Below are 21,912 nucleotides of genomic sequence, written 5' to 3'. Positions count from 1 at the left end.
GAAGAGCTCTAGACTTCTATATTTATAGTGGTAATCATGAAGAACGTGGGAGTAATGTTTGAGTACACGTTTTAATCCATTTACCCATGATGTTCCTTCCCCTAAGGAACACGTTATACATCATGTCCCATGATCCCATGAACTATAAATGTACGTGGATAAAATGCAGCCATTACTCCTAAATAATAGGAGTTCCTTCAACATTATCCGAAAATCAGTTTTTATAAACTCTTTTTATCTTTAAATCTGAATTTCTAAACTTTAAGAAAATAATATCTTTGAAATAATATCTTTCTAACAACCGGATAATTATTTTCTTATTTTCCGAAAAATAATATCTTTTCAAAACAGATTTTCTTTTCATAAAACTGATTTTATCATTTGAAATTAGAAATAACTAATTTCCTATAATCTAGGCATGACTTACTCCATTATCTTTTAATCGTTACACTAAGTACACGCCTAAGTCTAGTTCCTTATATTAGTTCAGTTCCTTTAACATATTTACTAAGTGCCACTGAGTTTGTTCTTTACAGAGGAACAAACGCTTCATTCTCAAATATTCTGCCACAGTTCCTTACCATTCTTTCCTTGTTCCTTTACATTGGAACTAGAAAATAAAACGCCTAGCTTCTATTATTCTTGATCCAATGCTTGCTCCAGTATCAACATAGAAACCTCTTTACTTAGCCTTTGAAATCCTCTCTTGACTTCTTCATTGACTTTGTATTCTCCCAGTTCCTTGCATTGATACCTTAGACACCATACACTTAAATAATTCATTAGTTCACTACTTAGTTTGTTCCTTTGTTTCTTTGTCATTATCAAAACTAGGGTTCAACAAATAGTTATAAGGAGCTTATGTTATGATAGCTCAAGCAGAAAACCAAACGTTGCTGGAAGGGGAATCAGGTTTGTCATGATAGGTTATCCCCCACATCAAAAGGGGTATAAGCTATATATGATTTAGACAAAGAAAGAATTTTCATTAGTAGAGATGTGACATTTCATGAAAATATTTTGCCTTTATTTCTTGATAAGAATAAAAGAGATTATGTAGCATTTGTTGAAAACAGGTTGAAAACTACAGATGATGAAGATAATGCAGCAAATATTATACATGACTCTCTCTTGGATGCATGAAATTGCAAGAGAAATTGATTTTGTAGAGCATAATGCACCATGCAATGATATTGCTCTACCATCTCCACCTCACCAGCAGATTCATACACATGTTAATTAAGAATACTACAAGACCTGTGAGACAAAGAAACCTCCCTGATAGGCTTAAAGATTATGTGGAGAGTTAATTTGCCTGATACACAAGGCACAAAAGGAGGGTCAGAAAGAGTATCTCTTATGATAAAAAGGCTTGAAGGCTCTGAGCATTATCCCATAGAGTACATCAGGTCCTTGAATAATGCTCTAAGAGTTACAAAGCCTCTGAACTACAAAGAAGCCACACAAAGTGAAGGGTGGAAGGCTGTAATGGAAGCTGAAATGCAAGCTTTAGAAGCAAATGAAACTTGGGAGTTAACCAAACTGCTAGAAGGTAAGAAGGCCATCGATTGTAAATGGGTATACAAGGTAAAATTGAGACCTAATGGAGAAGTAAAGAGGCTCAAGGCCAATTTAGTAGCAAGAGGTGATAGACAGGTCAGAGACAAAGGCTACAAACACACGTATTCTCCAGTTGCAAAGTACACTAGTGTTAGAACTTTGATAGCTTTGGCTACTGCTCATAAGTGGCCACTCACACCATCTAGATATCAACAACGTATTTTTTCATGGATATGTAGATGAAGAGGTGTATATGAAACCTCCACCAGGGCACACAGAAGAGAGAAGTAGATATGTATGCAAACTGAAAAGAAACTTATTTGGCCTAAAGCAAACTTCAAGGCAATGAAACATAGAATTCACTAAGTTCTTCATCAAAGAGGGTTTTGAACAAAGTAAAAGAGATTATTCTCTTTTCACAAAGAAGGTCAATGATAAACAAGTTATTGCTCTTGTGTATGTTGATGATCTATTGATCAGTGGTGATGATGAACAAGGAATTGCACACCTAAATTAAAGAAGCAACTAGATGCAGCTTCTACTTGCAAGGATCTAGGCATGATGAGATACTTTATTGGGATAGAAGTATCTAGGACTACAAGAGGGACTATGCTCAATCAAAGGAAGTTCATTGTGGACATCCTTACTGTAACACCCCACTGGGGTCCACGAGCCCGCTAGTAGATATTGTCCTCTCTGGGCCATAACCCCTCAAGGATTTGCTTTGGAGTGGGAACACATCGAAGCTTTATCATAAAACTTTCAATCACCCATGCACAAACTTTATCATATAACTTTCAATCACACATCTATAAAATTATTATGAATACTACCCCCCTTAAAAGGGAGTTACGTTCTCGTAACTAAAAATTTACCTGGGTGAAGAGATGGGGATACTTAAGACGCATAGCATCCTCAGCTTCCCAAGTAGACTCCTCCGAGTTGTGGTTTGACCACAGCACCTTCACGATCTTTGTCTCACCTTTGCGAGTCTTTCGAACTTTGTGATCTAGAATTTGAACCGGAAACTCCTCATAAGTCATGTTATCATCTAACTGGAGAGTCTCTGGTTGTAGCACATGCAAAGGGTCACTAATGTATCGGCGCAACTGAGAAACATGGAACACGTTATGCGCACGATCAACGCCTGGCGGCAATGCCAATCTATAAGCCACCTCTCCTATTCTCTCTAGAATCTCATACGGACCAATGAACTTAGGGCTCAACTTGCCCTTCTTCCCAAATCTCATAACCCCTTTCATAGGGAAGACTCTAAGCAACACCTTCTCTCCCAACTGAAACTCCTCATGGCGACGATGCTTATCACCATAGCTCTTTTGTCTATCTTGTGCCGCCTTCATTTTCTGCTGGATGAGCTTGACCTGCTCAACAGTCCCCTGAATCATCTCTGGACCAATCACAACTGACTCACCAATATCACTCCAACACAAAGGAGTACGACAACGCCTACCATACAAAGCTTCAAATGGTGCCATCTGAATGGTAGAATGATAACTGTTATTATATGAGAACTCAAGCAAATCAAGCTTATCCTCCCAAGATCCCTGAAACTCTAAGGCGCAAGCTCTCAACATATCTTCCAATGTTTGAATAGTGCCCTCCGTCTGACCATCTGTAGCAGGATGAAAAGCTGTGCTCATCTTCAACTTAGTCCCCAAAGCTTCTTGAAGCTTCTGCCAAAAGTTAGACAAGAATCTGCGATCTCTGTTCGAAACAATATCACTCGGAACACCATTAAGTCTGATCACGTGCTCTCTATAAGCACTAGCTAATCGTTCATGCTTCCAAGTATCTTTCATGGGAACGAAATGAGCAGACTTGGTTAGACGATCCACAATAACCCAAATCATATTATTCCCCTTTGGTGTCCTCGGAAGTCCACAAACAAAATCCGTTGAGATTGAGTCCCATTTCCATGTAGGAACCTCTAAAGGTTGAATCATCCCCTGAGGCCTCTTGTGCTCACTCTTGACCTTCTGACAAGTCAAGCATCTCGAGACATACTTAGCAACATCCGTTTTCATATGCGGCCACCAAAAAGTCTGCTTGAGATCCTTGTACATCTTATCCCCTCCAGGATGAACTGAATATTGTGCTGAATGAGCTTCTCCTAAGATCTTTTCCTTCAACTCAGGAACATTAGGAACACACCATCTCCCTTTGAATCTCACGCTACTATCCTCAACCACTGTGAAATTGACAGGCTCATTAGCTTGCTTGTCCTTTAAGAATTGATCATGTACTTGTGCTTTCTTGATCTCATCATACAAAGTGGACTGAATCATAAGAGAGTTAAGCTGAGCTCCCAACTGCACTATCTCCACATCAAGATTTTGAAACTCCTCTCGAAGACGATTCCTCGAACGCATGGTCTGCAAACAGTGAGAGGATTTCCTACTAAGTGCATCTGCAACAACATTGGCCTTACCCTCATGGTATTGAATCTCCATATCATAATCCTTGATCAGCTCTAACCATCTCCTCTGCCTCATGTTCAACTCTCTCTGAGTGAAGATATATTTCAGACTCTTGTGGTCTGAAAATATCTTGAATGATGTGCCAAGCAGATAATGACGCCAGATCTTAAGTGCAAAAACAACAGCTGCCAATTCTAGATCATGCGTCGGATAATTCAACTCATGGTTCTTCAGTTGCCTAGAAGCGTAAGCAACAACCTTTTTATCCTGCATAAGCACACAACCAAGACCATTCTTAGAAGCATCTGTGAACACTTCATACTCAAGGTTACCATCAGGTAAAGTCAACACAGGAGCTGTGGTGAGACGCTCCTTCAAAATTTGGAACGCCTTCTCACAATCATCATCCCAACGATACCTAGTATCCTTCCTCATCAATGCAGTCAATGGCCGAGCTATTTTCGAGAAGTCCTTCACAAACCTCCTATAATAACCTGCCAAGCCAAGGAAACTGCGAATCTCAGTCACACTCTTTGGAGCAGGCCATTCCGAAACAGCTTGGATCTTTGATGGATCAACTGAGACACCCTCCCTAGAGATGATATGACCAAGAAAAGCAACTTTCTCCAGCCAGAATTCGCACTTGGAGAATTTAGCATACAACTTATTCTCCCTCAATACCTGCAGAACAGTGCGGAGATGCCCTTCATGCTCACTAGCATCCTTTGAATAAATCAGTATATCATCTATGAACACCACCACAAACTTATCCAGGTACGGCCTGAAGACCCGATTCATCAAGTCCATGAACACTGCTGGAGCATTAGTCAACCCAAAGGGCATAACAGTAAACTCATAGTGCCCATAGAGAGTTCTAAAAGCCGTCTTAGGAATATCATTCTCTGCAATACGAAGTTGATGGTATCCAGATCTCAAATCAATCTTCGAGAAAACTCCAGCTCCCACCAACTGATCAAACAAATCATCTATTCTTGGTAAGGGGTACTTGTTTTTCACATTAACATTGTTGAGCTCTCTGTAATCAATGCATAGACGAAGACTCCCATCCTTCTTCTTCACAAACAAAACAGGTGCACCCCATGGGGATACACTAGGCCGAATGTAGCCCTTATCAAGCAACTCTTCTAATTGAGCCTTAAGTTCTTTCATTTCAGCAGGAGCCATTCTATAAGGAGGCTTAGAAATAGGTCTAGTTCCAGGCATCAAGTCAACACTGAACTCGACATCACGTCTCGGAGGCATGCCAGGAATATCATCTGGAAAAACATCTACAAACTCATTAGCAATACGAACATCCTCAACACGTGGCTCTTCCTTACTAGTGTCGTGAACATGGCACAAGTACATAGGACAACCCTTCCTCAAATAGGATTTTAGAGTCAACGCAGAAATGATTTTCAAAGAAGACCCTCTATAAAACTCATGGACTCCACTAGGACCAACTACAGACACCTTTTGTTTCTCACAATCTATCTTGGCTTTATGCCTACTAAGCCAATCCACCCTAGAATTACATCAAAATCATGCAAAGGAAAAGCTATCAAATCAGCTACTAGGGTGGTACTACCACACATAATAGGGACATCTGGATACAAATTATTACAAGTTATGATCACACCAGAAGGAATAGAGATGTCTACATCACAAGTCCTAGAGTTCTCTAACCCTAAGTTTTTCACAAGAAGTTCAGACACAAAAGAATGAGAAGCACCAGAATCAAATAACACATAAACGGACATCGAATGAATAGAAAAAGTACCAGTGACCACGTTGCCCTTGGTGTTTGCCTCAGTCTGGTTCATCACATGAACCTGCCCAGTGTTCCTCCTCACATCACCTCTATGCCCATGAGTAGCATTTGCAGTCCCTCCATTGCGATTAGGTGCAACATTCCCTGGTGTAGAAAGAGCAGGGCGACTGTTGTTATCATTCTGGGGTCTCTTATCTGCTTGTGCCCCATTCCTCAAACTCATCTCAGGCCTGTAGTTCCTCGATCTAGGATTACTAAAGCATTCATAAGCACGATGCCCTTTCCTCCCACAGTGATTACACTCCACCAAATTACCATCACAATCCTTGCCAGGGTGGTTCTCACTACAACGTTTGCAATAGAAAATCCGATCAGTCCTCTGAATCTGACCTTGGGGTTGGCTACGGGAAGAAGTGGAATTCTAGTTGTCCTTTGAATACTGCTGACTGGAACCTCCCTTGTTATAGTTACCACCAGAATCACGGTTCCCAAAGTTTCGATTTTTATTGAAGAAGTGGAATTCTAGTTGTCCTTTGAATACTGCTGACTGGAACCTCCCTTGTTATAGTTACCACCAGAATCACGGTTCCCAAAGTTTCGATTTTTATTGAAACCCCCTCTACCTTTGTTGTAACCAGGGAACCAGATGTATCACCTTTTCTGTCGCCTGAGTAGACCCTGCTGGAGTGGATTTCAACTTCTTTGCATAGTCTCTTTTCCTCAATCCTCTCAGCATTACAAGCACGAGTGTACACCTCCTTCATATGTGGCATACTCACCAGCTCCCATCCTAGAATGAAGATCGGGGTCTAACTTCTCCTCGAATTTCACGCTCTCTCCTGCTCATCAGGAACTAACCCCTTAGCAAAACGAGCCAACTCCTGAAATTTCACATAGAACTCATGAACTGACATATCTCCCTGCACGAGATCATTAAACTCCGTCCTCTTCCTCTTCCTCATATGGGCTGGAAAGAACTCATCACGAATCGCCTTCTTGAACTCAGTCCAACCAAACTCTCTCTCTTCCATGAGCTCTTCTCCTTCCTCATCCACAGTCACCTTAGTAGTCAGATCAAACTTGTTATGAGTCCACCAAATATCAGCATCCTCAACCAGATAATAGGCAGCAGCATCAACCCTCATCTCATTCGGGACTTGGAGAGTGGTAAAAATTTTGTCAAATTCTCTAATCCAGTTCTCCATCTTGGTAGGGTCACCCTTCCCATCAAAAGAAGAAGGTTTCTTTTGATCAATTGCCTTACAAATCACAGCAGTTTTTAAACTAACATTGCCAGCATAGGAGTAACAGGAGTATTAAGAGCAGCAGCTTGAGCCTCAGCAAGTTTCTCCATAGCATCAGTTAAGGCTCGAGTGGATTGAGCTATCCCACGCATCATACGATTCGAGCTTGAGTTTCTGGCACGCGCGTGTCTACGCATCATCTTAAAAACACAATCGAAACAAAGATAAACCAAAAATGATTCACCCTTACCAAATATATTCTTAACAAAAGAAGGAAAAGAAAATAATATAAATAAATCAAGAAGAAACATGAAAAGAGAAGTATATACATCAGCTCATAATAGTAAATTCCTTTATCTTCCCATATCACTTCCTCACAACGGCTTTTCAATTTTAATAAGTTTATTTACCTATTCTTGTTTAAAGTCGTCTTAAGGAAATCTTAGTAACCTAAAGCTCTGATACCAACTGTAACAACCCTGAATTTCCAATACTTCTAAAATCAACTTAATAAAATAAACTCGGAAATCCAAAGGTGCTACGCCGCGATAATTATTAATAATAACCGCAAGGCTAATGGTTCTAACTAAAACAATAACCAAAAGTTTTAACTAATTATTACAGACCAACTAAATAGAATGTAAAATTAATTATTACAAACCAGAACATAAATCTTATAAATAAATAACAGCGGAAGTCTTTTTAAAGTCCTATTAAATCAAAAGGATCCAACACACTCTTCAACCCAACTGGAGCTAACTATCTTCAATTCCCTGCATATTAAACACTGTACTATAAGCCAAAGGCTAATAAAACAAAACTATTCAATGTGCAGGTAAGATGTATAGGAATATCTTACAAATTCATTTAAAAGTGTACAGATTATATATATATAATTAACTTTCTAATAACCTCAAATACGATCTTTCTTTCTTTCTGAACTATTCTGTAAAACTTTCAAATATAACCTTTCGTAATGTGAGTAGGAAGTAATAAATAAAAATCTAATGAGCTAGCTAGGCTCACTAGACAAGGTAAACACCAAAGTCCCTAGTATGCATACCCCTAACTTGATAACGAACCAAGAAGGAAGACTAATGGCAATTGTATTGATCAACGTACACCCAACTACTAAAATATATTGTTGAGACATTGTTAACTCAACATACTTCCAAACTCGGAGAATACCGCTTACCGGCAACCCCACAATAAAACTCTATAAACCCTCGTAAGGGTGAGGAACTTCCTCCTTTCAAAATCTCAACTTGGTAACATTGAGGAACTTCCTCCTTTTAATATAAATCTTATGAATAATCTCATAAACTCTTTCAATATAAATATCGAGAACCATTTAAATCTCAACGTATAAACTTCATAAAACAATCTCATTGTAAAAAAAATAAATTTCCAAACATTATAAAACAGTTTCTCAACTCATCTGTACAAGCGCAGTAAGAAATCTTACCTCAATAGCAAACACAGTCAATGTACCTCAATCTCAAGTCAAAAAGGTTCCTCTACAAACCCGTGTTCTACAATATAATAACATATAGTATAAGTAACTTGTTATATACCTAAAGTTTACTCAACTTTATAAATTCCAAGTTAAAAAAAATCTATTCGTTTAATGAGCACTACCATTCATGAGAACTTATCAAAAATCTAGCGTTAAAAAAAATGCAACTAAAGGATTGATTGTCATAATAAGTAGAAATTATGCAGTATACTTAACATAGTGCAACACTATACAAGCAAAACATCCCACTTAGCTATATACAGAGTATGTATTAAACTATATATAAACAAGACCAAACTTATACATAACTATATAGGTAGTTGACCATCATGATTATCTAAAGCCCTATATATGCGTGTATCTCCATCTACTATATATTACTGTATGCACTAAGTGTAATACTCTTCTTTACTTACAAGTTAGAATCAAGTTCCTAACATGAGTTAAAGACATTAGAGAACAGGGTGCATGAGAAATCACCATATATGGAGGCCACGCACATGAAGCCGTAATGAACCAAATTACTTACAGACTTATTTAATCTAACAAAACTAATGATCATACAACTACTAACCACTACTTACAAACTACTTGTTAACGAAAGGTAAAACTTCCATACAAGAACATGTAATGCCAACTTTTATTTACACAAATTTCAGATTGCATATAAACAATAATGACATAAGCATAAAAATTGATAACTAGAACACAGTAAACAACCACATGATTGTACTACTAAGTCAACCTACTAATCAACCAACAAACTAGAAAACTAATTATCAATACCTTGCCTAATCAAACTAAGGTTCAGATTAAACCACAATAACATCTTTTATTTATCAAGTAACTACCAATTATAATCAGAATTCTGAGCAAAACTAACAAAACCCTCTTTTATTTATCAAACAACTATAACATATGACTAATAATTTAGATTAAGTTTTGAAGGTAATAACATTGAAATCTAAAATCGAAAGCATGTTATCAACTCGAATTAAACACGAATCACAAACTAATTATACAAATTTCACATAGTAGGAATTTTCCCCAATTCGATTTTGTCATGAACCCTAATTTAACAACATACCCAAATTCAGATTAAAATCAATCAAATACGAAATTGAAATTAAGATTAGAACTTACTTGATTAGGAAAAGTAATAAAAGTGAAATTACACTATAAAGACCCAACAATCTCGACCTCTTGATCCGAAAACCGCAAGTCCAATAACCCAAAAATTTCCTATCTTTTAAAACTAACGAACTAGAGATGAAGGTGGAGATGATGTATCAATGGATGTGTGATAATGGTTGAAGGAAGAATTAAAGGAGGAAGAAACAAAATAGAAAAAGAATGTGAAATAAGAAGATGAAGTTTTGCGGAGGAAAAAATGTCGTGAAGAATGATGATGATACTGTAGGTTTTGTATTTGTATTCTTTCTTTTTTTTTTCTTTTTTTTTCCAACTCTAATTAGATAGTAAACCTAGTAAATCTAGGAATCAGTTTTTTTTTTTAACCACTTCAAAGGTAAAGTCAAAGTTAGTAAAAAAAAAATATATTTTTAATAAAAGAAATCTGTAATCATTTTCATTAAATAAATTAATACAGATAATTATTTAACGGTTATAAAAATACGGGGTGTTACAATCTACCCCCTTTAAAATAAGTTTCGTCCCGAAACTTAAAGTATTACTCAAATGATCAAACTTATACTCTTATTTCTGAAAATAGCCCACGAACTTTATTATAGGAATCATCGTAATATAACAAGTAGGGAGTGGTTGAAAGTTATATGATAAAGTTTGTGCATGGGTGATTGAAAGTTTTATGATAAAGCTTCGATGTGTTCCCACTCCAAAGCAAATCCTTGAGGGGCTATGTCCCAGAGAGGACAATATCTACTAACGGGCTCGTGGACCCCAGTGAGGTGTTACAAGTGGTATCAGAGCCAGGGCCCGATTTGATGTCCTGTCGTGCCTTCGAGGACGTAGACACCCTTTAAGGGGGGTGGGGAAAGGGAGTAAAAGCCATCCCACATCGGAAGTTGAGGAGAACAAAGCCTTCTTTATATAGAGGTGGATACCTCAACCTAGTAGAGGCCTTTTTGGTGGGCCGTTCCCACTCCAAAGCAAATCCTTGAAGGGCTATGGCCCAGAGAAGACAATATCTACTAGCGGGCTCGTGGACCCCAGTGGGGTGTTACACTTACCAATGCAGGATTACAGAATCGCAAGCCCTGCAAATTTCCTTTTCCTAGAGGGCTTAGACTCCTCCTTGAGGAAGGAGAGATTCTCTCTAATGCTGAATCCTACAGAAGTCTCATTCGCAGACTTCTTTACCTTCATCTCACCAGACCTGGCATCTCATACTCAGTCCAACAACTTAGCCAATTTATGGCTTGTCCTAGAAAACCTCACCTTCAAGCTGCCATCCATGTCATTAGATATCTTGTAGGAACTATTGACTGAGGTTTATATTATCATGCTGATTCTGCAACTTCCCTCTCTGCCTAATGTGATACTGACTGGGAAACTTGTGCCTTCACTGGCAGATCTCTCACAGGGTACTGTGTATTTCTTGGAAGACTAAGAAGCAAAAGACTATTCAAAATCTTCTACAGAGGTTTAGTACAAATGTATGTCTCAAACTTGCAGTGAAATATTATGGATTGATGGTTTACTGGAAGATTCGGAGTTTGTTATTCCTAAACCTATCAATCTATATTGTGATAACAAGACTACAATATACATATCATAGAACCTTGTATTCCATGAAATGACTAAACACCTCAAGCTAGATTGTCACTATGTAAGAGACCAATATCTAGAAGGGTTCACCAATCCCCTGCACATCATATTATTTCTCCAACTTGCTAATTTAATGACCAAGGCACTTGGTGAACAACAACATAATCACTTGTCTCTCAAGTTGGGCATCCTTACCTCAGCTCCACCTCGAAGGGGTGTAAAGAATGTGATTATGCATAGTTGCACATTTTTATTTTCTTTTGTTTCCTTCTTATACAATTGTTGCATCATCTGCTTTTCTCATACTTTGACAGCTGTATTTTTAGTGATCCTAGGCTGATACTCTTATCTTTTTGTACAGCTTATCTTTAGGTCATTTGTGAACTATAGTATTTATACTGGTCCCTAGATAGACAACTGTTTTATGAGCTTGTAAAACACAAACAATAATATTAAATTTGTTAATGAGAAAAGTAAAAGCCTCTGATATCAACAGAGAGAAATTCATTGTGTTGATCCTTGAACCTTTTTTTTTCGGTAACTAAAAGACTAATGAAAAGAAACAAACTAAAATGTGACTTTCGAACAAAAATAATGTCAATCAATACTAGCAACTAGCAAGCTAAGGTAAGCTGCTCAACTTTGATCTTCATTCTTCACTTCACGGTTCAGCATTTTGAATAAAATCTACGCAAGAACGACATGCGCAGTCTTCAAAGCGGCACATATTGCAACCAAAGCATACACATGATGTGCAACCTTTACATATTGACCTTCTTGGACATCCCCTAAGCCTTTTCTTCGAGGCTCTTTCTTCATCATCCTCACACCTTAAGCTACATAGTAGGAAAGATGCTTCACATATTAGCTAACAACATAGATTTCCAAATTCCAAATAGGTACATGATATTGATAGTTTAAGTTTTCATTCAGACAAAAGTAAACCATAATCAATGATATGTTAGGATATAATCTTAAGAGAAAGTATTACTACCCATTAAAGGCAATTTTATTGTATTTGATCCACACAAAAATTTAATTATATTTCACAATGAGAACATTTGGAAATGCAAACATGTTCAATGGAAAAATCACTTTCATACGATATTATTTCATGATAAACACATATTCAATAAACAAAAAATTACATATATAGTTGATAATTTTTTAAAAATGATATATGATATGTTTGTATTTACATATGGTAGTATATTTTTAATTCATCTAGGTTAAGCATCTGAATCGATGTCATTGGATCTGAATTATCATTTCTGTATTTTTCATGTTGGAAACATAACTCTTTCCCCCCACTATAAAAAGCATTGACATTATTTTTTTCGCTAGTTTCAAAATATATAAACACTTCTACTTTTATGAATAATGTTTGTTTTGTTCACATATGAACATGTACGCTACTTGATGCTTGATGCCTGATGGTGTAATCCTACACAAATTAAAAGAGACGGTTTAAATTTAATATAAAAGTAAATCTAATAACTAAATGAATTAAATTAGTCATCGAAAGAAATTAACCTAATCACTAAGTAGGTAATTACCTACTACAAAGGAACGATCGGTAATCACCCACAAGCGGTAGGTAAAATTTTACCGTCCGCCTTTCAGTTGGTGATCTGAAATTACCAAACACCCTTATACCAACCGACGATCAGCGACCGTTCAACAGTCGGTAAAAGTTTTGCCGTCCGTTTTTCGTGTTTTACCGACCGATTGAGGCGGTCGGTAAAAACACGGATTCTTGTAGAATTCTCTTTTTAATATTGGGCTTACCATTACCTCATTTTAATTTAATAATAGACATTTTTTACAAAACAAACTCTAAAAATAGTTACTTTTGTTTGAAAGTGTATCTATACTAATATATTAAAAGGCGTGCGTAAACCAGGAACGGTGCCACGTGGCGCTCTCCCTAGGGAGTTTTAGTTCATGGAATCCATGTACAATGAAAAAAATTAGAAATTGTATAGTATAGGTTTTGATCCCGTGACCTCAAGTTCATATACCAAAGTTTTAACCACCAGACCAAGTTGTATTTAGTAATATCATATCAAAGTACAATATTAATGAATGAAATTTTTCTTACCCGGGGCATAGCTCGGGCCTAATAACTAGTTTTAATACTATAACGTGGTGAGAGTAAATATATTACTAATAAAGCACTTTTGCACATGATAGAGACTTACGTACATTTCATGAGGATAATTAGAGCATGTCCAAGTTTCACTAGCTTTGGTTGCCTGGTGGTAGATCATACATTCGGCTTTGTTTCGCCGCAGAAACCGCCGGTCCTTGCCGCAAGCAACACATCTGATTAGCTCATCGCGGTGGACCGTCCGACTACGACGAGGCCTAACACCCTCACTAGGGTCGCTGGCCGATCCTTTATAGTACTTGAGCAACTTTGTCTTTCTTAGTGGCACTTTGTCTCCATTAACAAATACCCATACATGAGTCTTCCAATTGCTCAGTGCCTTTAGTCCAGCATGCTTCTCAAATTCACTTGGACTTATCTTTTCTGTATGTCATTCAAAAAATATAAGTCATATACTTCCTCTATTTCATTTTAAATGCAACTTTGGATATTATTTGTGAGATATAAAACATTCATTTGTTGCATATAAAACGAAACGGAGGAAGCATACAACTTAATATAGTATTAACTACTAACAGTACATTTTATTATAGGATCAAAATCATCTCTTGTGATTATTCAATTTTGTGGTTTCTCGTTGTATTTTGAGTTAAATATATCTTAGTTAATTTTTGATCAATACGTATTTCTTACACATGTGCACTTTCTCAAAAAATCTTGCTTGGTTCTTCACAAAGAATAAACATGAAATTTGGTGTGAAAGGTATTATTCCACCTCCGCTCCAAGTCTATATAGGAAGAAGCTGTCAACGTGACAATTAAATGACTAAACCAAACATTTATCCCGAAAAAAAGTTGTATACTAATCATTGACATGAGACATGCATGTAAACGTAACAAATAATTTGATATGATTCTATATATAGTACAAGTGTGAAATGATTGGAGTAAGTTATTTGTTGATCAAGCAACATGCATGCAAACAGAAATGTACACATGGTTAACAACTTGATATAATGAATTAAAATATATTCAAAGAGTCTCAATTTTTTAAAAAGATAGAAATGGTATCATGTTATTAGTTTATGGGCATAAACTATCAATTCATAAGCATAAGACTATCACTTTACGGGATTAAATTGATAGATGTTATGAGTTAAACTGATGGACGATAATCTGAGTTAAACTGGTAGATATATGCATGTCATGTTTAAACCGACATATGTCAAGCTTAAATTGATAGACGTTAGGCTTAAATCGATAATCTTTTTACACATATCTTGAATTGCGACGATCTCACACAAGACCTTTCACAAATAAATTATACACTGATGATTATAAGATAGACTTTATGTATCAGATACCAATCAAGAAAACAATTAGTTATTATAGTCATACCTCCATTGCAGCCTGGGTAACAATCGCAAGATATTTCAAGTTTTCCGCTGCCATATATTCTAAGCTTTCCGACAGAATCACCATATCGATTATTAGTACATCCACATTCAACTTCTATGAATTCTTCACCTCTCTTTATCACATCTATTCCTTCTAATTCTTCAACACTAAACATGGGTTCATCAGACAAAATCTCGACATCATTCTGAATTTTGTGATCACGGGGTACTAAGTCATTTCTCCTTTTTGCATCTGGTATGCAACAATCAAGCACCATTGTTTCATTTTAATTTACATATTAACCTTTATACTAAAATTATCGATTTTTTTTCCTTATTTGAAGCTTTTGTAAAATAAATACATAACGTTGTAATTGATTAAAGGGACCATAACCAAATCTATTTGTGTAACATAAGTAATACATTGAAATAATATTTTTTTTATAAGACGTCCTTCTGTAGAGAGATAAGAACTAATACTCCCTCCTTTTTATTATAATCTACACACTTACACTTTTCATGCATATCAATGCAAACCTTTAAAGACATATATATATTTTTAGTTTTGTATTCGTAAGAATCATAAAAAGTACATATTAATAAAATACATGTTATGATGAATCTAACAAGATCCCACATGACTATATTTTCATCCGCGTATAAATCTAAAATGATGGGCAAAGTAAAATTTGTGAATTGTCTAAAATATCAAAGTGTAACAATTAAACTGAAACGGAGAGAATACTTATCAACTTTTTATGAACCTTTCTTCTCTTGTGAGTATTATTAAAGAATGAAAGCAAGGAGAGTGGTTGGTGTGCTCTTTAGTCTTTACCTTCGTGTTTTGTCTCTTTTAAAGAGCGTTTTTAAAAAGTTCGTCTAGGGTTAGTGATGCACACCAATAATTAATGATAGTGTCTTTTCTGGTTGCATTGTTATGTAGGTATCTCAACGTCATGTGCCCAAATTTTGGTTCAAGCTCATTAAAAGGTAAATGTATTTTAATGGATATATAACCATCAATAAAAGTAGCAAAAGCTCGTGATGAAAAAGTTTGATTAGAATATATTTGATGTATTTTTATCATTGAAATCTTATTCTATAGACTATATGAAAAAAGATAAGGAACATATGGAATATGAAATAGACATGAAACCTCAAAATTTAACCTCTATCTATGCACAGACTTGAAGTAAAATAGAGAAAAATTAGAAGTGTCTATACAACAAATTAGAGGAATATTAAAAACATGTGTGCAACTTTGTGGATAAATAAATAGTTTAGTAGGTTTGTCTGCACATTTATATGGTGCATATCTCGGTGTGTGTGCATAGATACACCAAGATATACATAGTATTCTAGATGATAAAATGACCAGCTTCATTTCAATTGGCAGGAGAAACATCATCTCTTTGCAAGATGTATTCAAATTAATTAATGTCAAGACATACAATACAAAGTATTTCTTATCTTCTTCTAGCAATAAAAAAGATAGATAAGATAACTCTAATAAATTTTTATGAAATTTCATGAGTCGCAAAATTTTAAGGAGATATTAAAGTAAGAAAATTACCTCGGTTCATATCGATCTCTTATCTAATTAATTAGAAAATAAATAATGAAGATCTTGCATATGTCTGTACTTTGAGATCTTTTACCCTATTTCAGTATGTAATTGATAATAAATTCTTGTTAACAAAAGAAGTTGACAATAATTTTAAAACAGGGAAAGAGAGAAACAAATAGAGGAGGAGGAAAGAAACTATTTGGTTATTGATTATGAGTAACTTAATATATATTTTCTATATCACATATTTATAAATTATAAATAACTTAGGATTTGATAAATTGAAATTAAGTAACTTTATAAGATTTCAAACATAATACATGGTTGTATATTATTAAGGAAGAAAGTATGCATCAAATGAGATACACTTTTTCTATCTTGTATAATTTACAACTTTTTTATGGTCTACGACATATACATTTAAACGATATTAATATCTCAAATGACGTGTTGATTAACATTAAAAAAATTAATTTATTAATTCTATCCATTAAAATGAATCAAATAAGATCCCACATGATAATTTTTATCTTATATATTAGTGAAAAATTCATGGCAATCCAAAATTATATAAATAATATCAACGGGGTGTCTCATTGAATCATTTTTTGACTTTTCCCTTTGGTTTTTCTTAACTAATTAACTTGTATTGCACAATCCAAAATGATTTACTTCTATATTTAAATTATACTTACCAAATAATAAAAACATCACCATATTTGCACATATATTTCCAGTAAGATCTCAAATGTAATAAATAGTTAAATTTCTTAAAATTAATTATTTTATCATTGGCTTACTGAATTTGAGAATATAATACATATTTTCACAATATCATAGATTGTTGGGATTAGTATATATTGGGTTAATATATACTTTTTGCAGTATAAAGAAAAAGTATTAGGAGGCCCTCCGCACGAGCAAAACGCTTAATGCATTATTTAGAATAATGTTAATAAGATCAAAGTTATTACAAGGATCAATACTGAAACAATAAAAACCTATATGTTCCCAACATCAGCAATCTGGTCTGCAACTTATTTACTTGTTGATCAACGTGTTTGATGCTCCAGTGGTTGAAAGAGGCGAGGAGGTGTTTGATGTCTGCTATGATGTGAGCTATTTGCCACGGGGCTTCCCAGAAGCCTTTAACCGCATTGACAACTAGGAGATTATCACGTTCTATGCAGATAATTTGGATCCCTTTGTTAATAGCCATGCAAATGCCTTTTGGAGAGCTACAAATTCGGTGATCTAGATGGGAGTTGTTGATAGGCTGTCATACACCTCTCGAAATAATTCTTGTAAAACCTTCTAACAATATAGTAGGGTAAGTAGGGTCGAATCCAGATAGAGATCATGGTCATTTTATTCTACCTTCTAAGATATGGAGAAACTAAACAAGATCAAGAATATTAGAATTAAGGTTCTAAACTATGAAATTCAAACTAAGAGGATATAGGGCAATATTATTAATATTTCAATTAATCAGATCAAGAATATTAGAATTAAGGTTCATCATGTTTATAACTATAATCTATCACAATATTATTAATATTTCAATTAATCAGATATCTAGAGCACAAGTTAATCCTACGATCGGGTTTTAACACTCTCAAATCAACATATGCAGTACAGTCGCTAACATACTTAGATGTGCTAATTGTAGATAAGCCTCTAAAAAGTACTATCTCTCGATCTATAACTCTTTATTATATTATCAAGTTTAAGCGGACAATTGATCAGGTTGTAAGATTAACCATAAAAACACAAATCAATTAGAAAATATCAATGACTAATCAACCTGCTTTCGACTTAATGTTGAAGTGTGCTATCACGGCGGAAAGTTTGGTGTACTTTGAATACAATGGCTTTTCAGCTGCCTCAGACATGGACTCAAAAATACAAGGTCGTTTACAAGACTGATCTTCAACCTCATGTATCATTTCGTTTACCCGATCCCTATCATCATCCGCATACTCATCATCCCAATTCTCATCCCCGACCTCATCAACGAGCCCTAAATCCTTCTTTTTTCACATACATCGTTCAATACTCTAGAGTTTCCTATATATTTCCCCTCCTCACGATGCCAAACCCATACGTGGTATTGAGGGCTAAACCAACGGCAAAAGACATGCTCCCTAAGAAAATGTATACTACAAACCTTGCTCATATTTTCATAATCGTCACAAGGACAATGAAAGTCGACTGCTCTAGAGGGTGCTTGATATTGTAATGCAGATTTACAGAATTCCGAGATCACATGTACAAACTCAATCAATTCACAACTACCATACATCCAAGTACGATCCATCTCATTCAAGAAGACCTCTAATTAAACACAACCAATAATTATAATGTATCAATCATTATTTAAGTACATACACATGCAAGAAATTCACATATTCAAATCACACATATACACATGCAAGCTAAGATAGTGACACATTCAAATGTATGCATGAAGGTTCTTATCACTACAACCTAACCCATCCTTGGACGTCTAATCTCACTATTGAATATATGCCAACTTTTTAATTATAAGGAAAATTCGACCGCATTTCCCTACAGTTCTCCAAGTACACAATGTAGATAATTGCTTATCTACATATGTGCCCAGAGAACAATGTAGAGAAACGATAAGACAAGACTTTCCTCATAATTGAAAATAAGACACACATTCACCACCTAAGTGAGATCAAGCGTCCAAAAACAGTCCTAAATAGGGGACTATTCAAGACTTCCTCCTAATGAGTAAGTCTTGAATGGGTATCTAGGCATAGTAAGTCTTGAATGGGTATCTACATATGTGCCCAGCTTTTTCCCACGACAGCAGCAGCTAGCAAACCTAGGGGCTCCTTGATTCACGCCCACAAGCCTATTCAACCGATGTTGGGCCAGTTGCCACTGGCATGGAGTCTTTCATGCATACTCTTCAGCTAAACCCATCGGATCTGACTTGGTATATGGACACGGGACCCCCTTGAGCCGGGGGTTGCTTGCGGGGAGGGTGTGCCCCAATTTGTTTGGACTTGTTAGGGTTGGCCCAGGCCCAGAAAAGATGGGGTGAATCCAGAAAGCCTTACCGCTCTTATTCCGCAGTTCGAGACACACCTCTGTGCACCCTGGCCGGGCAGCTTCACACATGACATCTTCTCAAGGTAACTTTACGTCTTATTTTAATTTGAGCAAAAATGATGGAATTACAGTCGGAAGTGGTCATACTATTTCAATTTGTGGTTATGGTGATACTCAATTATCTTCCCCTCACCCTCCAGTAAATCTCAAAAATATTCTTCATGCTCCTAAAATTTTTAAAAACTTGGTCTCTGTCTGAAAATTTACCAGAGATAATTTTATCACTATTGAATTTGATCTGTTTGGGGTTTCTGTGAAGGATTTACAGATGGGGAGGCCAATTATGAGATGTGAAAGTCAAGGGGTCCTTTATCCAATTACTTCTCAAATCAATAAACAAGCTCATATTCATTCTTCATTCACAGCACTTGCACCATCCTTATGGCATGCTCGGTTGGATCATCCGGGTTCTCCTATTTTAGATTTTCTTAGGCGTAATAATCTTATTGAATGTAATAAACTAAGTACTTCTGATGTTTGCTACTTTTGTCCTCATGAAAAACACGTAGAAGTGCCATTTGTTGCTTCTACTTCTAATACTATGATGCCATTTGATATTATTCATTGTGATCTTTGGACATCTCCTGTTTTGAGCTCTATGGGCCATCAGTATTATCTTGTTGTGTCCGATGATTATTCAAATTATCTATGGACTTTTCCTCACAAGTATACTCTATTTTTTAAAAAAAATTTGATCCCACACCCGCACTCAATTTGAACGGGAAATAAAAAATATTTAATGTGATAATGGGAGGAAATTTGATAATGCACCATTCTGGGATTTTTGCACACATAATGGCCTTCCTTTCGCCTATCTTGTTCGCACACATCTTCTCAAAACAGCAAAGTCGAGCGTAAAATCCGTATTACGATTAACAATATTGTTCGTACTCTCCTTGATCATGCATCTCTCCCCTCCACATATTGGCATCATGCTTCCAAATGGCAACGTACCTGCTCAACATTCTTCCAAATAAGAAACACGCCTATCACTCTCTTCTTCAAATTCTTTACAATAAAGAGTCTTCCTATACTCATCTTTGTATCTTTGGGTACTTGTGTTTTCCTCTTCACCTGTCTACTGCCATTCATAAGCTTCAAGCTAGATCCACTCTATGCGTTTTTTTGGGCTATCCAACTCATCATCGAGGGTATACATTATGACTTATTATCTCGTAAAATTAGTATAAGTAGACTAGTGATTTTTGACAAGCAAAAATTCCCTTTTGCAAACCTAAATACTCCTATGCCTACTTTTTATGATTTTGCAAATGCTGGTCAATATTGGATATCTCTTCTTTGCTTCCTGCCCAAACACAAAGTCAACCCCAACCCACTTCTCCTATAACAATGGGCTCAAGCGCCTATTCTGGCCCACTTCCTCACCATCCCCCTCCTTCCTTGGTCACACATGGGACGTCCCCTCTTGTTAGCCCCTCCTTGATTAGCACGCCCATCTCTCCCTCTTTGACTTATGGGCCTGTGTCTTCTAGTCCAACAAGAACACCCACCCACTTATCCCTTCCTTTATCGAGGCCTGCTGGTTGTTATCCCACGCCTCCTCTTAGTCCAATTAGGCATCCTTCCCTAGCTCCCAACCACTTCCACATTTTCCCCCTCATGGATCTCGGCTCATCACTCGTAGCCGGCATGGCATTCGTAAACCTAAACACATATTCTCCCTTCACACTCATGTTGTGCGTCTCCTCTACCTCGTACCCCAGTGTCGGCCCTCCGTGATCCAAATTGAAAGTTGGCTATGGATGTTGAGATGCTCTAATTAAACATAAGACGTGGTAACTGGTCCCTCATCCTCCTCATGCTAATGTTATTAGATCTATGTGGAATTTTGCTTAGAAAGAAAAATCTGATAGTTCTATTTAAAGGCATAAAGCTCGTCTTGTAGGTGATGGAAAAACTCAGCGGGTTGGTATTGATTGTGGAAAGACTTTTAGTCCTGTGGTGAAGCCAGCTACTATTGGTAAAGTTCTCAGTTTTGCATTGTGTAAGTGTTGGCCCTCGCATCAGCTTGATGTTAAGAATGTATTCTTACATGGGGAATTGAATGAGACAATCTATATGCATCAACCTATGGGCTATCACGATCCTACTTATTCTAATCATGTATGCCTTCTCAAGAAATCATTATAGTCTCAAATAGGCGCTAAGGGTGTGGTATCGTCGATTTGCAGATTTTGTTTCTACGATTGGGTTCATCAATAGAAAGTGTGATCACTCTTTATTCATCTATCGTAGATGTATTGAAGTGGCCTATCTTCTTCTCTATGTTGATGACTTCATCTTAATAATTTAGTCCCTTGAGCTGAGCAAATCTATCATGACACTTCTTACCTCGGAATTTGCAATGAAAGACTTGGGACATTTAAGTTAATTCTTGAGTATTGTTGTGACCCGAAATG

General features: G+C 36.2%; 1 protein-coding gene and 1 long non-coding RNA gene across 2 annotated transcripts; both read right to left on the bottom strand.

The window, feature by feature from the left end:
• Positions 1–7,075: 7,075 nt before the first annotated feature.
• LOC125496326 (uncharacterized) lies at positions 7,076–9,943 on the bottom strand. The gene is made up of 3 exons (XR_008968919.1): positions 9,673–9,943; positions 8,479–8,545; positions 7,076–7,213 (listed from the first exon to the last, which is right to left on the bottom strand). It is a non-coding gene; the product is annotated as an uncharacterized LOC125496326 (long non-coding RNA).
• Positions 9,944–11,938: 1,995 nt separating this feature from the next.
• LOC104891625 (protein ULTRAPETALA 1-like) lies at positions 11,939–14,960 on the bottom strand. Its single transcript, XM_010677337.3, has 3 exons — positions 14,786–14,960; positions 13,483–13,810; positions 11,939–12,113 (listed from the first exon to the last, which is right to left on the bottom strand). Exons 1-3 carry the CDS (start codon positions 14,958–14,960, stop codon positions 11,939–11,941), a joined length of 678 nt encoding a protein of 225 aa, XP_010675639.3.
• Between the last annotated feature and the right edge of the window lie 6,952 nt (positions 14,961–21,912).

This window comes from Beta vulgaris, chromosome 4 (assembly GCF_026745355.1).
Source record: "Beta vulgaris subsp. vulgaris cultivar EL10 chromosome 4, EL10.2, whole genome shotgun sequence".
Taxonomy (NCBI): domain Eukaryota; kingdom Viridiplantae; phylum Streptophyta; class Magnoliopsida; order Caryophyllales; family Amaranthaceae; genus Beta; species Beta vulgaris.
The sequence above is the reverse complement of the archived record's forward strand: the minus strand, read 5'-3'. Positions and strand labels throughout refer to the sequence as shown.